The sequence below is a fragment of the Naumovozyma castellii genome, chromosome 1 (assembly GCF_000237345.1).
Source record: "Naumovozyma castellii chromosome 1, complete genome".
Taxonomy (NCBI): domain Eukaryota; kingdom Fungi; phylum Ascomycota; class Saccharomycetes; order Saccharomycetales; family Saccharomycetaceae; genus Naumovozyma; species Naumovozyma castellii.
The window spans coordinates 2,401,321-2,419,977 of record NC_016491.1 but is presented as its reverse complement, the minus strand read 5'-3'; the positions used below and the strand labels follow the sequence as shown (position 1 = coordinate 2,419,977).

At 36.3% G+C, this 18,657-nt stretch overlaps 11 protein-coding genes and 1 non-coding gene across 12 annotated transcripts; 6 read left to right on the top strand and 6 right to left on the bottom strand.

Annotated features, from left to right (window-relative positions):
* Positions 1-195: 195 nt before the first annotated feature.
* PTK2 (protein kinase PTK2) lies at positions 196-2,439 on the bottom strand (the record flags this gene model as incomplete). Its single annotated transcript, XM_003674111.1, has 1 exon — positions 196-2,439. One exon carries the CDS (start codon positions 2,437-2,439, stop codon positions 196-198), a length of 2,244 nt encoding a protein of 747 aa, XP_003674159.1.
* Positions 2,440-3,801: 1,362 nt separating this feature from the next.
* On the top strand, positions 3,802-3,850 carry NCAS0Atrna4Y. The gene is given in 2 exon segments: positions 3,802-3,850; positions 3,814-3,850. It is a non-coding gene; the product is annotated as a tRNA-Tyr (tRNA).
* A 341-nt stretch (positions 3,851-4,191) lies between these two features.
* Positions 4,192-4,533, bottom strand: MSL1 (U2 snRNP complex subunit MSL1; the record flags this gene model as incomplete). The annotated part of the gene is made up of 1 exon (XM_003674110.1): positions 4,192-4,533. The coding sequence occupies one exon, from the start codon at positions 4,531-4,533 to the stop codon at positions 4,192-4,194; it is 342 nt and encodes a 113-aa protein (XP_003674158.1).
* Positions 4,534-4,827: 294 nt separating this feature from the next.
* Positions 4,828-6,738, bottom strand: RAD30 (DNA-directed DNA polymerase eta; the record flags this gene model as incomplete). The annotated part of the gene is made up of 1 exon (XM_003674109.1): positions 4,828-6,738. The coding sequence occupies one exon, from the start codon at positions 6,736-6,738 to the stop codon at positions 4,828-4,830; it is 1,911 nt and encodes a 636-aa protein (XP_003674157.1).
* Positions 6,739-7,987: 1,249 nt separating this feature from the next.
* Positions 7,988-8,485, bottom strand: RPL12B (60S ribosomal protein uL11; the record flags this gene model as incomplete). Its single annotated transcript, XM_003674108.1, has 1 exon — positions 7,988-8,485. One exon carries the CDS (start codon positions 8,483-8,485, stop codon positions 7,988-7,990), a length of 498 nt encoding a protein of 165 aa, XP_003674156.1.
* Positions 8,486-8,940: 455 nt separating this feature from the next.
* On the bottom strand, positions 8,941-11,517 carry SYF1 (mRNA splicing protein SYF1; the record flags this gene model as incomplete). The annotated part of the gene is made up of 1 exon (XM_003674107.1): positions 8,941-11,517. The coding sequence occupies one exon, from the start codon at positions 11,515-11,517 to the stop codon at positions 8,941-8,943; it is 2,577 nt and encodes an 858-aa protein (XP_003674155.1).
* Positions 11,518-11,744: 227 nt separating this feature from the next.
* On the top strand, positions 11,745-12,545 carry VMA8 (H(+)-transporting V1 sector ATPase subunit D; the record flags this gene model as incomplete). Its single annotated transcript, XM_003674106.1, has 1 exon — positions 11,745-12,545. One exon carries the CDS (start codon positions 11,745-11,747, stop codon positions 12,543-12,545), a length of 801 nt encoding a protein of 266 aa, XP_003674154.1.
* Positions 12,546-12,870: 325 nt separating this feature from the next.
* Positions 12,871-14,022, top strand: NCAS0A12140 (putative aminopeptidase; the record flags this gene model as incomplete). Its single annotated transcript, XM_003674105.1, has 1 exon — positions 12,871-14,022. The coding sequence occupies one exon, from the start codon at positions 12,871-12,873 to the stop codon at positions 14,020-14,022; it is 1,152 nt and encodes a 383-aa protein (XP_003674153.1).
* Positions 14,023-14,317: 295 nt separating this feature from the next.
* Positions 14,318-15,379, top strand: ERD1 (Erd1p; the record flags this gene model as incomplete). Its single annotated transcript, XM_003674104.1, has 1 exon — positions 14,318-15,379. The coding sequence occupies one exon, from the start codon at positions 14,318-14,320 to the stop codon at positions 15,377-15,379; it is 1,062 nt and encodes a 353-aa protein (XP_003674152.1).
* A 136-nt stretch (positions 15,380-15,515) lies between these two features.
* RRP17 (rRNA-processing protein RRP17) lies at positions 15,516-16,235 on the bottom strand (the record flags this gene model as incomplete). Its single annotated transcript, XM_003674103.1, has 1 exon — positions 15,516-16,235. The coding sequence occupies one exon, from the start codon at positions 16,233-16,235 to the stop codon at positions 15,516-15,518; it is 720 nt and encodes a 239-aa protein (XP_003674151.1).
* A 255-nt stretch (positions 16,236-16,490) lies between these two features.
* DFM1 (Dfm1p) lies at positions 16,491-17,525 on the top strand (the record flags this gene model as incomplete). The annotated part of the gene is made up of 1 exon (XM_003674102.1): positions 16,491-17,525. The coding sequence occupies one exon, from the start codon at positions 16,491-16,493 to the stop codon at positions 17,523-17,525; it is 1,035 nt and encodes a 344-aa protein (XP_003674150.1).
* Positions 17,526-17,813: 288 nt separating this feature from the next.
* STE14 (protein-S-isoprenylcysteine carboxyl O-methyltransferase) lies at positions 17,814-18,551 on the top strand (the record flags this gene model as incomplete). Its single annotated transcript, XM_003674101.1, has 1 exon — positions 17,814-18,551. The coding sequence occupies one exon, from the start codon at positions 17,814-17,816 to the stop codon at positions 18,549-18,551; it is 738 nt and encodes a 245-aa protein (XP_003674149.1).
* Between the last annotated feature and the right edge of the window lie 106 nt (positions 18,552-18,657).

The following is an 18,657-nucleotide window of genomic DNA, read 5'->3' as shown; positions in this document are numbered from 1 at the left end:
GTAGCCTTGGTGGATGGAAAACTAGCGTAAGGAGTTCCAGCACTTAACAACCATCTAATTTATAATTGTTTCTTCTATTTATTAAATATGTATCCAACAATTGTGTTTATAAAACCATTAAAGTATAAATTTATTAATATATTTGTGAAAAAGAAAAGAAAAGGGTCTTTGAGGCCTTTGAATAGAATAAGAGGTTTATCTTGAAGCCAATGATCTCATCGATGGAGCATGACTAATTGTGGATTGTACATCCAGATGATGATGAATGGGTCTCTTCTTACCGGTGGCCCCATTGGTTAGTTCAACGCTTCTAAGTGAAGACGAGCCGGATAGAGAACTTGATGATGGAATTTCACGTACCATCCTAATGTTACTATTAATGCTACCGTTTCTTGAAATTCCTAGCTTTGACATTTCCTTTGTTGGGAGTTCAATTGGTTTTGGTTTAGTATCATTATTCAGAACCGGAGTTGTAATTGGTGAATCAAGTAGAGAATCGGTTGGTGTTGGTTTATCTAATATTGAATCCACGGTCTCTTCTTGTTCAGACTCATTTTCATTTAGAGTAGATAACGTTTTTTCAACGTTAGGTAACTTAGGTAGGGAAGTCTTTTTAGTTTTATCATTTGGAATATTTGGAGATTCTGCAATTTCTAACATTGATCTTGCCTTCTTGATGTAAAGAGGTGGCTGAGTTGGATGTGGTTGTTCTTGAGAGATTATAGTTTGTTCATCAAAATCGTCTTTGGATCCATCGGCTTCATTCAAATAGAAGCCACCATCATTAGTTGTGGACCTTTTCAATTGAGGTTCTTTGACAATATTTGTTTCACAGGGGTCGACACAAGTTTCAAGTGCCATAAACCATGGATCTTCAAATAACTCTTCCATTGTGTATCTTGTTTCAGGATTTGGATCAGCTAATCTCCACGCCACACGAGATGCATCTGTGCTCTTGAAACCCTTGGCTAGTTTATATTCACTACCTGGACCAGGCTTGTGACATCCCTTTTCTCTAAAATGTGGGTTCTTATGATTGATAAAATTGGAATATGAATTTTCGTAATCTCTAAATCTTGGGTCAGTATTGCATGAATCAATGAATGGGATGATGTTATTTACTAATGTGAAAAGTATGATCCCTAATGCATAAGTATCCATCTTTAATGGATTATATGGCTTTTGTAAACGTTCTGGATAATGCTTCTTTGCATCCCAATACATTACTTCTGGTGGTGTGTATGGTGGTGAACCAATCATACCTTCAGTAACCTTTATTGGACTACTGAAATCATTAGGGTCCGTATGATACCAGTCTGAGATACCAAAATCTGTCAATTTACAAACACCGGTTCTAGAAAGTAGAACATTTTCTGGTTTCAAATCTCTATGTGCAATCCCATTATCATGACAAAATTTAACGGCTTCTGCAATCTGTTTAAATATACAGTATTTTTCAGGTAATGGAACATTTCTCCATCCACTTCTTTCAATCAATTGAAACAAGTCAAACACACCTAATTCCATTACAAACCCCCACCCACGAGTGGTGTAGGTTGTTGTGGGTACTTTCAAAAGGAAGAAAGTGGATGTGATATGTATATTATGACTTAAAGTCTTCGCAATGATAAATTCTTTAGAACATCTCTTATAAAATTTCTCGGGTGTTTCCTCATAAATCATATTCAACTTTTTTAAGGCATAAATTTCCTTTTGTCTATAAACTGATCTAACTTTTCTCACTTCACATGAACCACCAGAACCGATGGTTTGATTATCAGGATCAAAAATGAAATTATCCGCCAGATGAACACTAAATTGTTTCATATTTTCAGGTAAATATTCATTGGGGTCCTTAATGGGCAATGGTAGCATTCTAATCTTAGCATCACCATCATGCAAATAAAAACTTAAATCATCCTTTTTATTTGTAGTATCAATGAACGCGGTGTCAGCTCTCCCAATATCATTCAACCCATACGGATTATACACGATATTCTTTTCCTCAGGCCAGTTATGAGAAATAAAGCTTTGAGACCTCTTTGGAGTTTGTGCATGATGAGTATGAACTGTTCTTTCTCTTTCAGGGTGCAATGGGGCACGTTGTTGATCTATCGTATTCGTTGCTGCCGGCAAGAAAGGGTTATGACTATGAGCAATCAAATCATTAATCTGAGAAGAAGATTCGACTGATTCCACAGCAATGGCACCATGATGTTCTCTAACACCTAAATGATTCTTTCTGTATAATGATGGAGATCTGTTTCGACCTGCTGGTGCTCTTCTTGATGGTGTTATCGTGTTACTCCCTGCGGTATCGAGGATATGAGCATTATCTACATGAGAAGAAGAGCCCATTAGTTTTTTACCAAGCATTTTTAGGGCCGTCATTGAGGGACTTCTGGAAGGCAACTTATCACCTTTAGATCCGCTTGTCATATTGGTGGTTTCCCTATATTTTTCTTGTTACCTGTTTACCAATGTTTTTTCTCGCTAAAGTAGATGGCTTTCGAAAGTTAATTCACCAAAGGATAGAGATACTGCGTTAGGTTTTATCTTGTGAAAGTTATCATTCAAGGATATTCCCTTGTCCAAATGTATAACTTTTCATGGGTCCCTTCATTATGTATTTTTACGGAGGTCGGGTGACTGGGTGTTTACGTATTTTTTTTAATGGACGTAATTACGTAACCCACATATTTTCTGTTGTTGACCCCCGCAATCCCATCTGTTATTTATTGACGTTGGTTGGACGAGCAGATCTTGGTATTCGTGTAGAAAGAAGGAAGCCTTCATGGTTACCTTGGGAATTAAATGAAGAGCCTCTTGACCCGGACGTCCGTAATCTTTTACTGGTCTTGGGCCTATTATGTGTAATCCAGGGAGTAGTGGAACAAGAGAAGTGCCAAGTCCTCTTTAAATTGCATTTAATTTTTTTTTCTCTTTAAATCTATCCCAAATGAAGCTATCTCTTCAAATCCGTGTTCAAATTTCTTTATGAGCTCTAGTCTTGCGGAAATTGGCCACAGTTACAAGGTAAAGTCTTGTAATGTTAGACGGCGCTACCACGTTCGAGCTGTAATCGTTTGGAAACTCTATAAATCTCCAGTTCCATATCAAAGCAGTCTTAAACCCATTAAGTTCTAAAAAACGAATAAACTGGTTCAAAATAGTTGACTGAATTATTTTCTTACGATTTCCATGTTACAGTATAAGGATTTTTTTTTGATGAACTACTTGCAAGTATCACCTGACATTACAGGCATCAGTGTCAGTCACAGGTCGGTTAACCTTCCAATGAATCGTTGGGACTTATCTCTACGCTTAGTGTTTATCTTTGAGGCTTTATTAGTTAATGATCGTGTTGTTACGGCGAATATGGAACATTCACACTATAAAAATAGGAGTAAAAAAAAAGGAGATAGGTGTAACGAAAGAAAAAGAAACAGACCAAGTAGAAAAGATTCCCGACGTATAAATAGCAAGTTATTTTGATGGTAAGTAAGATTGAAATTGAGAAGAATTATTTTATTTATAAATATGTAGTTTATAATAAAGCAGCGAGAATTTAAAATATTAAATAATTAAAGAAGCATGTCGAATATAATTCATCCAGATATCACCAATTTGATGGAACAAGAGATCGTTATCATTAGACATGCATGACCCTTGCTCTTCTGTTTGCTTTTTATTGTCATGAATCCGATTCAAGCAGCCAATATTTTCGAAAAATCAGCTTCATCTACAGTTATTTTAAGGTTCCTCTCGGTAGCCAAGTTGGTTTAAGGCGCAAGACTGTAATTTAAAACACGAAATCTTGAGATCGGGCGTTCGACTCGCCCCCGGGAGATGAATTTTTTTTTATAAATGTATCAGATTATGGTGTCAATTTGTACTGTCTATGTTGAATGATATTTAAAATCTAAAAAGTGTATTTACTAATGGTCTATCGAATTACTATGTGCAAACATTCAGAAATTTATTTCCTTTCGGTTTATTTGAAGTTCGGCGCGAGGAACTCTTTATGGTATGAGTAAGTACTTCAATAGTACTAATTCAGAGAGTATTCTCCTAAATCTAGCTGGCTTACATTGAGTCTTTTATTCTTTACTCCATGCTAGGTTCTAACATATGGAAGTTGAACCTTGAACGGCTGGGTTATGGAATCGCGGGATCGTGCTTCGGTGTAATTCAAATGATATAAGAATTTGTTTTGCTAAACTGAATGTGAAGTGGTTTATCAAAGAATGGCTCATTATTTAGTGAAATTAAGGCTAGATTGGCTTCATCTACTGTTCTCATCGTTATGAATGCTTGTCCCCTTTGCTTCTTCGCCGAGATAGCCACTTTTAATACTTCTCCATATATGGAGAATAGCAAAAACAAATTGGTTCTAAGACGTTTGGTGTTGATCTTCTCGTCTAGATTATTCACGTATAACGTATTCTTTGGGTCTATTGGTTCTTCAACTTTCTCCTTGCGTTTATTTGTTCTCTTAGAGAGTCTTGCTTTTTTCCTTGGAGGCTCTGACATGATTTATTCGTTTTAATGTAATGAGATGTTGTTTTAGTAATGGACACTACTGGCTATTCCTTGTATGGCCTATCATTGTACGAATATATCAATAATTACGTGCTTGCACTATTAGTTATCAAGTTTAAAAATTTCAGCTTTTGAAAATCTTGGCCGCTGCCGCCATTAAATTAGCATATCTCAAAGATTGCAAAACATTACGCTCTCCCCTGAAGCAATATTTAGTATTTATGACATACAACATCTTAATGCTGTTTATCTTAAAGTCTATTAGTATTAATAATTTTATACATGTTATTTTCCAAAAAATGATAGTATATTACCCACCTTTGAATTCGTCTTTTTTTTCTTATTCTTCCCAGCTGTTAAGCCTTGTGATGCCGTTTTCCTTTTGGTTGGAAACAACAATCGCTTTTCTCCTTCTGATAAATTCTTTGAATCTCCATTGAAGCCATTCAAACTTTCTGATAGCTTTGAAGCAACGTGGAAATCGAGATGTTCTTGAAACTCTCTTTCTGAGTCAAATTCTAACGAACATAAATGGCAATTGAAAGTCCTAGCAGCATTTGTGTCGGCATCGTCTGTGCCTTGTACTGTCAGTTCAGGCTCTTTATTAGCTGTATTTTTTTGAAATATTTGTGCTTGCTGTCCGAACATGTCAATCACCGTCTTCTTCTGGTCAATAATTTCAAAGTTACTGATTATCATATTCATATTGAGCAATGGATAAAACTTCGCTGAATTACCTCTTGCAAATTTGGCATCCAACTCTGTGATGAGCTGAGTTCCCATTTTCAGTAATTGTTGGCTGTTAATTTTGGAATCTCTGTGAATCAATTGAGTTGATTTTCGAGCAACATCATCTAGATGCGTTTTAACAAATATACTTATTGTTCGCGGAATAATTATTTTATTATATTCTTGCTCTAATTCAGTTATTCGGGCAATCAATTCGGCGCTAAATACCTCTAGCCAATCTATGCAATCGATTAAGCTGGTGCATCCATCTTTTCTCATGTTTTTATTTGACATCATCGATTTCACCACGGGGCGTGGATTCAATGGTACACAGTAAATTCCTCTAGCCAATTTATATATCTTTGTGCTCAACTCATCAACTTTAGACATATCGATCCTAGTAGTTGATCCATTTTTCTCAAGTTCTTTCACTTTTTGTTCAATAAAATGCTCTAAATCGACAGCCGAATTTGGCCAACTTTCTCTTATGTATTTGAGACTACCCTCAGAAGGTACGTTCAATATTTCACTTATATCTTGACCCAATTTACCGCCCATCGTCCAAAAACTGGTGATCTCAAATTTACCGCTATCAAGAAAGTCTTCTAAACAATTGTTCTTGATTGTTGTTTGAGCGTTGGGCTTCTTGAAGTTGGATCCCAATTTGCATACATTTTTAGTACGTGATATCCCGCAAGAGGTTGTGTACCCAAGATTCTTGAAGATGACGTCTCTAACCGCTTGGGTTCTTCTTGATGCGAGTAAAAAGATTATATCATCCCAATCCTCAATAAGGCATCTATTTTCTGAGTTGAAGACATTTCCAACAAATTCAAGTTTTTTTAGGTCATCGGGTACAACTGGTAACCTAGATTTTAAATCGTAATCTCCTTCAATGAACATTTTACGTAACATTTTTAATTGATCACAACTCTCAAATTCTTCATTCTCACCAAACATCAGATCTTGGAAGCACAAACGACCCAGATCTAGGAAAACTTCATCGACACTTGCTTTTTCCACTAAATCACAATGCTCTTTGAATATCTTTAAAATCTTTCTGCTCTCTCTTCTATAGGGATCCAATGCCACTTTAAATTTATTTGGTGGTAACTGTTTTTCTGGATCTTTCATCCATGATCCACATCCATCGTAGTATGTCCACCATGATTCACCCTTCCTAAAAAGAGCAGTGTGGATAGGAATAAGGTTTTCACATTTTTTCATTGCACTCTGTATGGTATCCATTCGTGAGATCCCATATTTTCTAGCAGCATAAGAAACCGCAATGATAGAATTCCATTGAACGCATACAACTGGATCGTCTTTTGTATACCCACATCTAATTTGTTCAACCTGGGCAAAAAAAGCATTAACATCAATGTGTGCTAGGCACGATAAGGGTGATAGGTACGCTGTAGCGGGCGAGTTTAATTGGATCAGGTCATTCCATGAAAATTTGGACATCAGTTGCCTTTGTATTTTCAAAAGTGTTCACGTTTAAAATAGTGCTTAGGACTTTGAAAGTTTCTATTGTCTTAAGATAATCTGTAATGCAAACAGACGCGTCAGAGAAAATCTATAAAAAGTCATGGAAACAAAAATTTTCAAGTAATTAAAAAAAGCCTGGTTAATATTGAGATTAAAAAATCATTTGGAGTAGCACTTTCTCAGAATTTAATTCTAATTCAATTTCATGTTTAATTTTATGTATGACCTTTATAAAATTCTTTCAATTAAAACAATACAAATCAATTAATTATTACACTAAATATAAACACTACAATTTTTTTTTAAATTGTAGGTAAAACCCTAAATATCTTTAAGATAGTATTATTCTAACCATTTTATTGAATATAATTTACAGTTAGAGTTCATTTTGGTTGAAATTTGAGAGAATCATGGGTTATTATTGTCAGCTATTTGAGTCCGTCACCGCTACAGGAACAAAAACAGTTCAAGAGCTTTAACCATCTATCCTATAATGCTTGATGTGATATTTCTTAACATTCTTGTCGTACTTGGATCTACTTTTTTGTTGGCATTGCGAATGCTAATAAAATAAAATGAAGTGTTCCCTTAATTATCCCATTATGGCATATTTACAACTCGGCCATACCTTTCTGACAGCTAGCTAGTTTGAGCACATAACAATTACAATCTGAGACAGGAAGTAATAATTTGGGGAGTGGATAAAATATAAGTTTGATTATATTATAGAAACATTATTTAGAAGTTCAATAACTCTTGCATTATAATTGTAATACTAAGAGTCTATGTATTACTACCAGAAGGCCTCTTCCAGTAAATGTATTACATTTTTGAATTTTAGACAAGAACAAGAAATAACAAAATTTACAGTTATATAAAAGAAATGTATGACGATTGAAAGATGGACCAATATAACCATGGAGATGTAGGTTATCTTAGTGAGTAAAAGTCAGTAAATCTTGTTTGAAACCAAAATAGGAACCAAGTACAGCGTAATAAATTGAAAATCAAAGATAATCAAAACTTGGCACCAGAGTGTCGTCAAACTTTAATCTGTTTATAAGGATCAGAATTCCTGTAAGTTAATAAGAATCATTTAATTTCAAAGTGGGAACAAAACAAAAGAAAAAAAACTTAATGGAAATGATTATTTTTTTTATGGCCTTAGATTAGAAAATACAGAGTAATATATGGGATGGAATATTTGGAATTAAATATAAAAACCTTAGTTTTCTGGAATTTCAATTTCACCAGCGTTAATACCTTCGATAATATCGTGAGGGTTCTTGAAATCAACACGACAACCGATAGATTGAGCAGTACCCAAGATTTCCTTGGTAACAGAAGCCAAGTTCTTACCGAAAGATTTTTCTTGCATTTGTCTGGCAATTTCAATGATGTCATCCAATTGTAAGTTACCACTGTGCTTGATGTTCTTATCCTTCTTTCTGTCTCTTGGTGGTTCCTTCAAAGCGGTAATAACCAAAGAGGAGGCAGATGGGACAACAGAAGCGGTAGCTTGTCTGTTTTGGATCTTCAATTGAACAGTAACCTTGATACCCTTGAATTCCTTGGTGGCCTTGGCGATATCTTCACCGACCTTCTTTGGGGACAAACCCAAAGGACCAATCTTTGGAGCTAAGGCAGCGGAAGCACCGACTTCACCACCGACAGCTCTCAAGTACAAGTACTTAACTTCAGTTGGATCAAACTTTGGAGGCATCTTATCTAATTTATCCTTGTTGTTGGCACTCTGGGTTGTATACTAACTAATGCTAAACAAAGTAATTAACTATATAAAGTTATTGGTATATACTTGCCAACAATATCTTTGTAGGAAGACCCGGTCGACAATAGAGGGAAAACTCTTTCCCAGTGCCCGCTAAACAAAATCACAGTTCCTTCTGGGACAGAAGGAAGCGTTTCGCGAAATCTCCTTCTAACTGGAAAACTGAAAAATTTCGAAATCCTTGAAAAAATTCAAAGAGTAAACCCATTCCTTTTTAATGTACGGATGTAAAACGGTCTAAGAAAGGTATAAATTGTGTTTAAGAATATGTTAGCGCTTCCAGGAAAAGATTGTTCTTTTAATGCTTGTTGAAAGGCTTGACGTATATTCTATATCACTACATAGTCAAGTGCTTTCGTCACAATGCTTTCCCCCCCCCCTCCCCCCATTTAAATATCTAATTCGATCTCCTCTGTATTCAAAATATCCTTCGTCTTCTCTGTGGTGGCAGTAGAGGCAACAAACTGTACGTTTCCGTCGTTTGTGGTAACTTGCTCGGTATCTACACGCATTTCAACATCCAATTTCCGTTTAAGTTTTAGCATATCCTTATAAGTTTCTTTGTCACCATGCTTTAATTCGAAGGTTTCCCAATAATTCCACAATGATGTGTTCTTGGCTGGTGGAATCAGTCTTGCACCGTATTCCAATATTTCCCTAGAACGTGTAATCTCACCACCACTAGTCTCTGCATCTGCAAAACCTATAATGTAAGGTGCTGACTTGGAGTTTGGGACCTGTTGGATACAATCTTCATATATTTGTCTCGAAACAGAAAGTCCTAAATGACTCTGTGCTTTAAAGAGACATAAATTCCAAAGACCAAGCCTACTCTTTAAATGAATTGTTCCTTGGCCATTCGTTTGAGCTCCTTTCCACAAAATATCCACACTCCTTTTTAGTAAACCTTGCTTCTCTTCAAAATCACTGTACAAGATGAAAATCGATTTACAATCAATACCAAATGGCAACAATGTTCTAATTGCATGCTCGAATAATTCACGAATGTGCTCCTTTGATAACGGTGACAAAGGGTTCACTACTTCTGCTAAATAGATATTCCATAATTCATACTGTGTTTCTGCTGTAAAGAGTGGAATTGCCCGTTCATATATTTGATATGATTCCATAATCATATTATGATGTTGCAGAAAATGGGAATAATTGATGAAGCGTAGTGGTGTTATCACTTTCAGCTTGATTGTTTGCTCATATGCTTTAATCACTTTTGCAACTGCCATTTCATCACCCTCTTCAGATAATGCTAACGTCTCCAGAAGATCGATATATATGCTCCATAATTTTGATGAGTTGAACACAACTGTTTGGGCTGGGACTTTTCCGTGCCCATTCTTAAATCTTTCAATCACTACCGTAGGATGTTCTGGAGCCTCTAGGGCATGTTCTAATAATTGTATTGGTTTCTCAATTCCTTCTAAATCCAACTCTTTCTCTACCCATTCTGTCCATATATTTGTTAAATCATCCAGAAAGGGAAATGGCACTTTTAAGGCACGATCGTAGATTTCTCGTGCTACATCGTAGTTACCTGCATCCCAATATATTTGGGCATAGTCACACCAAAGGTTCCCAAATGATCCAGGTACCGATACTTTGAGAGGATCAATTGCTAGAATAGCCTCCGTAAAAATCTCACATTTTCGCTTATTAGATTTGAATAACGAGACTCGTTCTTGCCAAGTTGAGACATTATTCGGATCTTGTCTTAATTTCAGATCATTTGTCTTCAATTTACGTGTATCAACCAAATTTTGAAAGATCTTAAGATGCTCATTTAATAAATTATTCCATTTTTCGTCGTCCTTTAAATCTTCGTTATCTTTCAATTCATTTACCACAGTTTCTATCAAGATTTGTTCCACATTGATTTGGAAATTGAAAATTGTAGTGAAATCTTTTAGAGAAATTGTTGTTGTTAACGATTCACTAATAAATTTTTCAAACTTTTGGAATTCAGCTCTCTTAACGTAGTGGCTACATAGGATTATGATCAAATTGGTGGATTCTTCAGGAAATATCTTCCTCATTTCACCCATAAATGCTTCATATTCTTTGTCTCTATGAAGTGCCTCAAGAGTATTCAAATAATTTATATTCAATTGGTAAGGAAGTTTCGGGTTCGGAAGCCAAGAACTAGACTTCTTGGATTTACTAATCAGATATTTTTCATATACCCTCTTAATACGTTTATGATCTTGGGTCCTATAGAAGTACGACAAGACCATATTGATTGATTTTTCATTGCATACTTGAATAAACCTCTCTAAGAGATGAGATGCCCAAATATTTGCCTCGTCATTTAGCTCATTTGTCACATTTGATGAGACAAAGACCGCCTGATATATTATGAGAAATAGTTGATCGTTTTGGTTATCATCTAGATCATCGAGGGAACTTTCAGCAAAAGTTAACGATAATAATTTTTCATTAACAAACTTTAAAATGAGATTCCATAATTTGCCTTGGTCATTTGTCTTTACATTCTTCAGCGTCATATCAAAAGTATCTAGTATTAACTTCAAATCACGTTGCTCCATTGCAAATTCCAAAAATAGTAAACTTACGTTGAGAAACGGTTTCCCATTGGCAGCATTAATACATCGTTTAAAAACATTAGCTATTCGCCAATAATCACTTGCGGTAGTTTCGTGTGTATCCTTCCAGTTTTGGAGAAGCCACTTTAGGTACTCCTCCCAAACGTCTTGATTATCTTTAAACTGTAAGCAGGACCTTTCATATAACCATTCAATATGTTCTGAGGGTCTCCCCTGTTGTTTCCAATGTTCCAGATAACGCTTCCACGTTAGTAAACTTTGGGGTGTTCCTTGTAGTTCGTATTCAAAGGCAACATCTTCTTCATCCTTGATATACCTGTCAATAAGTTCACTCATATTCCAGAACTCCTGGTTATCCTTACCGAGATCGTAGTCATCTTGTAAGACCATCTAGTTGACATTCATCATCACAACATGAATGTCACCATAATTTTTCATATTATTACCCGGAGTTCGGAACGTAATTTGGCTGCAATTGCAATAGCGAAGCTCTTCTTCTACTGTTGCTCTTATACACCTGAAAACATTGAAAAATGGGTGAACCAAACTTAGTGCTTTCTTTAGTGGTTCCTCTCAGATTAGGTTATTATTAGTATATCTCACCATCGTTGCAACAAATGTCTGGTACTAGAGAGCAAGTGTTTCCTACGCGTATGACGCTGGGTTTAATGAAAACGAAGTTGAAAGGTGCCAATCAAGGCTATTCACTATTAAAGAGGAAGTCAGAAGCATTGACCAAGAGGTTCCGTGATATTACAAAGAGAATTGACGATGCCAAGCAGAAGATGGGGAGAGTTATGCAAACTGCTGCGTTCTCGTTAGCTGAAGTTTCCTATGCTACAGGTGAAAATATCGGGTATCAAGTTCAAGAGAGTGTGTTGAATGCCAGATTCAAAGTTAGAGCTCGTCAAGAGAATGTTAGTGGTGTTTATTTACCCCAATTTGAATCATTTGTCGATCCAGAAATTAACGATTTCAAACTAACAGGGTTGGGACGTGGTGGTCAACAAGTGCAGAGAGCTAAAGAGATCTATTCCAAAGCCGTAGAAACGTTAGTTGAATTGGCATCTTTACAGACAGCATTTATTATTTTAGATGAAGTTATTAAAGTCACCAATAGAAGAGTGAATGCTATAGAACACGTCATTATTCCAAGAACTGAAAACACCATTGCTTACATTAATAGTGAATTGGATGAACTGGATAGAGAGGAGTTTTATAGATTGAAGAAGGTGCAAGAGAAGAAACAACAGGAGACGGCAAGACTAGATGCCGAAATGAAAGCGAAGAGATTAGAGGAAGAAAGATTAAGCAACGAAAATAAAGAATCTGGGAACAATGAACCATTACCCGAATCTAGCGTACCAATATCAACGGAAGTGTTAGTAGCAGAACAGGAAGATGACGTTATATTTTAGATGAGTTAACAATATCTCTCCACCGTCATTTATACACAGCAAATACATCTGCAATTTTACATATTTCACACTTAATAACTTAAAATAGAAGAAAGTGATATCTTCAAGTTCATAATTAAGCAGAAATTCTCTTCTAAAGAGAATCTATTGTGCGTTCATCGTCCTGTTGTTTTTCAAATTATGTGACAGACATTAAGAAATTTGTCCGCGCCCTTTATCTTTTGAAGGACGTCTGCCTTCTTCTCTCGAGAAACTCCTTGAAGGGGCTATACGTTTCGTTTTTGACATCAATCACTGTCTAAGATAGCATCGACACACCCTATAAATGAAGCTATTATCTGTCTTAACGGTAACACTAACTGCGATTCCAATCGTAACGGCATTCCCCTTCGAAGAGTTCAGAGTCTTAGAAGTTGGCGAAGGTCAGAGAATATCAGTCAGAGAGTCAGAAAAACTCTCCTTATTGCAAAAAGGTATCAAATTCATCGATATCACCAAATATGATAAAGCTGAACAACAATCGCGTTCTTTATTCTCTTTTTTCAACAAGAAAGCACCAGTCCCAGTTGTCCCAGTATACGACTATCCTACCAATGTCTCTCACGAAGAAATCGTCAAATCCTTGACTGCAAACATTGATAAAAAGTCAATGCACGACAACTTAGCTAAATTCACCAGTTTTTACACTCGTTATTATAAATCAGAGACAGGGTTTGAATCCGCCGAATGGTTATCCAGTAAGATTTCAGAATTAACTTCCAAGTTGCCTGAAGAAAAATACGAAATTGAACACATAGACCATAAGGATTGGAAGCAGTACTCCATCATTGTTAGGTTTACAGGATCTGAAACTCCAGAAAACATTATTGTAATGGGCTCCCATCAGGATTCCATCAATTTACTATTGCCTTCAATATTACCTGCTCCAGGTGCTGATGACAATGGTTCTGGTACCGTGACGAATCTTGAAGCATTGAGATTATATGTTGACCATTATTTGTCTACTGGTGAAACTCCACGTAATACTGTCGAATTCCACTTTTATTCCGCCGAGGAAGGTGGTCTTCTAGGCTCTCTTGACATATTCACTCAGTACGCAACTTTACAGAAAAAAGTAGTCGCCATGTTACAGCAAGACATGACGGGATATGTTTCTGATCCTGAAGACGAACACGTTGGTGTTGTTATGGATTACACTACCTCTGAATTAACAGAATTCATTAAACTAATAATCGATTCTTATTTGGATATTCCATACGTGGAAACTACTTGTGGTTACGCCTGTAGTGATCATGGAAGTGCTACCAAAAATGGATTCCCAGGTTCATTTGTTATTGAAAGTGAGTTCAAAAAGACTAATAAATATATTCACAGCACAATGGACACTTTGGATAGGTTGAGTTTTGAGCATATGGCAGAACACGTTAAGATTGTGATTGGATCAATAATTGAATTGGGAAACTGGTCCTTTGAATGATGCCCTAAAAATCAAAATATGAGTAGTAACCTCCTTCATTTATACTTTATACTTCATACCCCTATCTAAAACTATTGCACATTTTTATGCGTTTTGTAGTCTATGTATATAAAGACAACTTTAATATTAAATTGTTGATTTCCCCGAAGCGCCAACGCGAACATAAATAAAAGATACTTTGTTCATTGCCCAACAAGTATCCTTTGTCCTTATAAAATACTCTAAAGACATTACACTCAACTCTTTACAAGGCTAAAAGTTCCCAATTGAATACCTAGATACTACTTCAATATCCATGGAAAAAGAGGAGCTGAAAACGGTATCCATCCCATGGAATTCGATTTTGATCCCAGCACCGTTACGTCTGAACATTCTCTTATTTTTGGCTGTATGGTTATGGAACTGGATATTGAATTTCCTGGCTAAATACCAAATTGATGCTGCTTCTGTTGTGAGAATCAAGGATCCATTGGACATGCATCCAACACCAAGTCATGCAAAATTGCAAATGCAATCACGTAAGTTCGCAGTTAAAACGACAAAGATAATCGTTCCTACACATATTATTGCGACGCTGATTGTATTATGGGGAAACCAAAATATAGAGAAAAACTCTTTACTTCAATGGGTGTTATATTTGGTACCTTTCTCCGAATTTGTTTTGTTAGCCTCTTTAATACTTCGAGAATCGGAGATTATCCTATACTGTATCAAGAGACTGATATTGATTGAGTCTACGCCCCGTCCATTGCGTAACACATATATTTTACTATCAGATTCCCTGACTTCCTTTGCTAAGCCATTGATTGATTTTACTCTTTATACATCGTTAGTCATTGCAATCCCAATGGATCACTTTGATCTCTTTGTTGCATCCTTACCTGTCCTTATTAGAATCTTCCAATGTTTAAAAGAATACCGTGCTGTTGGAGATAAGTCAATGCTTGGTAATACTGTAAAATATTGTTCTAATCTTCCAATCTTAGCATGCGTTTGGTACTCCAGAGTACACGGCGGATCCTCTGAATGGAACCAAACTCTAACTATGTGGCTACGCCTTTTCCATTCATCTTATTCATTGTTTTGGGATGTTAAGATGGATTGGTTTATTGATATTTCCAGTAGAAGGCTAAGGTCCACTAAATTGGCATTACCAACCACGATATACTACGTCGGAATTTTGATAGATTTTATAATCAGATATTGGTGGGTCTGGGTTCAATGGTATGGAGCCAGCAGTTACTTTAATTTCATTTTTTTCGATTCTGAATTGCAATACTTGGAAGTATTCAGAAGGGCCATATGGGTAGTTTTTAAATTAGAGTCGGAATATGTACTTAAATTATTTTCTAAATAGATGAACGGCAAAAAGAATAGTCAAATATATAGTTATCGATTTATACTTCCGGTAATTTTGTAATGCTAGTGGACTTCATTCCGTTTCCTCTGGCCCTTTTCCACGCTATTATTTTTTTATTATAACTAAACGTTTTTCATTTCTTCTTACCTCTATGCTTGTTGGCGTTTGCCTTTCTTTGGTTATCTTTTCTTTCATTCTTCGTTAAATATCTGAACTTCTTTTTCTTCTTTGGTTTGGATGCCTTATCTTCTTCGCCAGCAATACCCAAGAACTTCGCATATTTTGTTGCTCTTGTTATACTTTCCTTTAGAACATTTTCTGATTCTTCCAGTTTAACGTTATTTAGATTAGCCAAATATTCAAAGTTATCATTTGGTTCCAAAGTTTCTACTTCCACCGTTGTGTCGTCAGTATACACTGTTTGTCCCTTCTTTAAGATAGGTTTGACATCGGAAGTATTTTCAGCATCTTCTTCATCAGAGAACCCATTCCATGATTCATTATCTGAATCCCCTGATATTTTTCCTCCATTTTTTTTGTCCTCATTTATATCATTCTCTACCTCCCTTTGAATCTCCAAGGTTTCTTTAAATCTTTTCATTTGTTCATCCATTTCATCTTTCCTCTCTTGACGAATCTTCTTCCTTGCCTCAATCTTGGCTAGTCTATCCTGCTCCTTATTGTACACCTGTGCTTTCTTCTGTCTTTCCAATTTACGCTTATGGAACCCAGTTAGGTAGTCTAGTCGAGAGTCCTTATCGAAGACAACCTCATCGGCACCAAATTTCTTGGATTGTTTCGTGGCATAGCTCTTACCCTTGGTAAGCAACTGTCTGTTAGATTGTATAGCCATATTACTGCTCGATAACCACTTTCCTCAACGCAGCAAAAGGGGAAATGTGTCCTCCCAAACAATGGCTGCCTTTCTTTAATGATTAAGTACTTCTAGTAAAAGTTGCGATGAGCTCTTTAAAATTTTCCATCAGCATCTGCGGGTAACAAAATGTCTTCTTAACACATCATCGAACAACTTAAGTAAGTATTTGATATCCCCTTAGATCTAACATTGTGCATTAGTGAATTGAACACTTCAGCAAAATAAAGAGAAATGGCCCCCAGAAAGATATACACCCTAGGTGAGGAGAAGAATAGAGCAGGAGGCAGTGCAGCACCGGAAAAGGATTTCGGTACTGGACTAAGAGATGCATATTACAGTTTCCCACCGGTAACGAGAACGTTACTGACATTGATGGTGTTAACTACATCCCTGGCGTTAGTTGGTTGGGTGCCCATTGGATACTTTGTTTATTCATGGACGGAATGTTTTCGTTATTTCCAATTCTGGAGAATGGTGACTGCCTGCTTCATCCTACCTGGAGAATTAATGCAGTTCATCTTTCAAATATACTTGTTATATTCCAGATCGAAAGAAGTGGAAACAGGTAGATTTCTGGTATCTAGCGCTGTGAGCCCAACTATAGAGTATACATATTACTTACTTTTCTCAATGATATCCATATCAATTTTGAGTTCGCTTATCTACGGTCAAAGTTATCCAATGATTCTAACGGCGGGATTCGATAGTTGCTTAGCATGTACTTGGGCTATCGATAATATCAACAAACCAATCTCCTTATTTGGCGTGTTACCCATAACAGGTAAATACATTCCAGTGTTTCAGCTCGTGACATCATTTATATTCAACCCAAATTCGTTTTTACTAAACTGTGTCGGAATATTTGTCGCTTATTTATTTAACTGTTTAGATACAAGAACCCTAGGCCCTGTGTGGGGGTGGTTAACTAATAAGCCAGCTGGATACGGTGTTTTCCCCGCAGGTAAATTCGGCGCTCCAGGCCTCTTTGTTACTGTATATGAATTATGCTTTGGAGAATTGAATAATAATAGACAAAGGTCTAAGATGAGTGGATCCAGCAGATTAAGTGGCCTTATTGGCAAATCGAAGGGTCAAAGGTTGGGATCACTGGACCCTTCGAAGCAACCACCAAACTCGCTTAAGAAGGATAGAACATCTACCGCTAAGAAAATCAGTACTGATAGTGAAGAGTCATCCACTGTGAATAGATTCCCAGGTAAAGGCCAACGTATTGGTGGCACAGAAGAGAAGAAGAATGAGAATTGAGATGGAGCCAAAAGCTCATTTACACATACACACATCCATATACTTATTGATATAGTTTAGTCTATCTAAAGCTACGTAGCAAAATGTTTCAAAGTGAGATTATGTATTCTTCCGTTTTAGGAAAAAACAGGACAGATGCAGCACAAGATGAAATTTTTTTTGAAAGTTCAGTACCGTAAATCAAACCCTATATAAATACTTGCGCAGCCATCCATGTGTACATACGTTTCATGAATACCTCGACTTCCCACTTCTTTGAGCTCCAGCAACAAGCTATTCGACGTTAACATGGTGGAAACCGAAGGGGAGACAGACGTGCCCTATGTAAATGACAGTAAAACGTATCCAGAAATAACTCAAAATCCCCTGGATGAAATTAGTCTCACTGCTTACGCACTTGGAGGTCTCGGTGGCCTATTCCTAGGACTTATCCCCGTTTTAAAATTTACCAATTTTAATATATATATGATAGCCTTCTCACTGTTCCATTTCTTGGAATTTTACACCACTGCCAAATACAATCCAAGCAAAGTGAGTTCGGATTCATTCATCCTAAATAATGGGATAGAATATACCGCTGCACATCTCTTGGGAGTTTTTGAATGTTTTATTGAGGGGTATTTCTTCAAATCTAGCAAAGCATTGACCCCCGTCAAGATTGTAATATCATGTATTGCTATTATGCTCATAATAATAGGCCAATTGACGAGATCCATCGCTATGTGCACCGCTGGAAAATCGTTTTCTCATTTTATCAAAACAGAAAAGGAAACAGATCACGTACTAGTGAAGGATGGAATTTACGCTTATTTGAGACATCCAAGCTACTTTGGGTTCTATTGGTGGGCTGTAGGAACTCAATTGTTATTATTAAACCCAATCTCAACTGTTGTCTTTCTTTACGTTTTATGGGCATTTTTCAGAAAGAGAATTAATATAGAGGAAAGATATCTGATCAGCTTCTTTGGTAAAGATTACGTTCAGTACAAAAAGGAGGTATCTACAAGGATCCCCTTTATTGAATAAATAATAAACATTTTCCTTTCTATGCAATTTTAATTGTTTGTTATTGTAATATAATCGTGTAACATTTATACAGTATCTAAAAACAAAAACAAAGATTAGATATTTC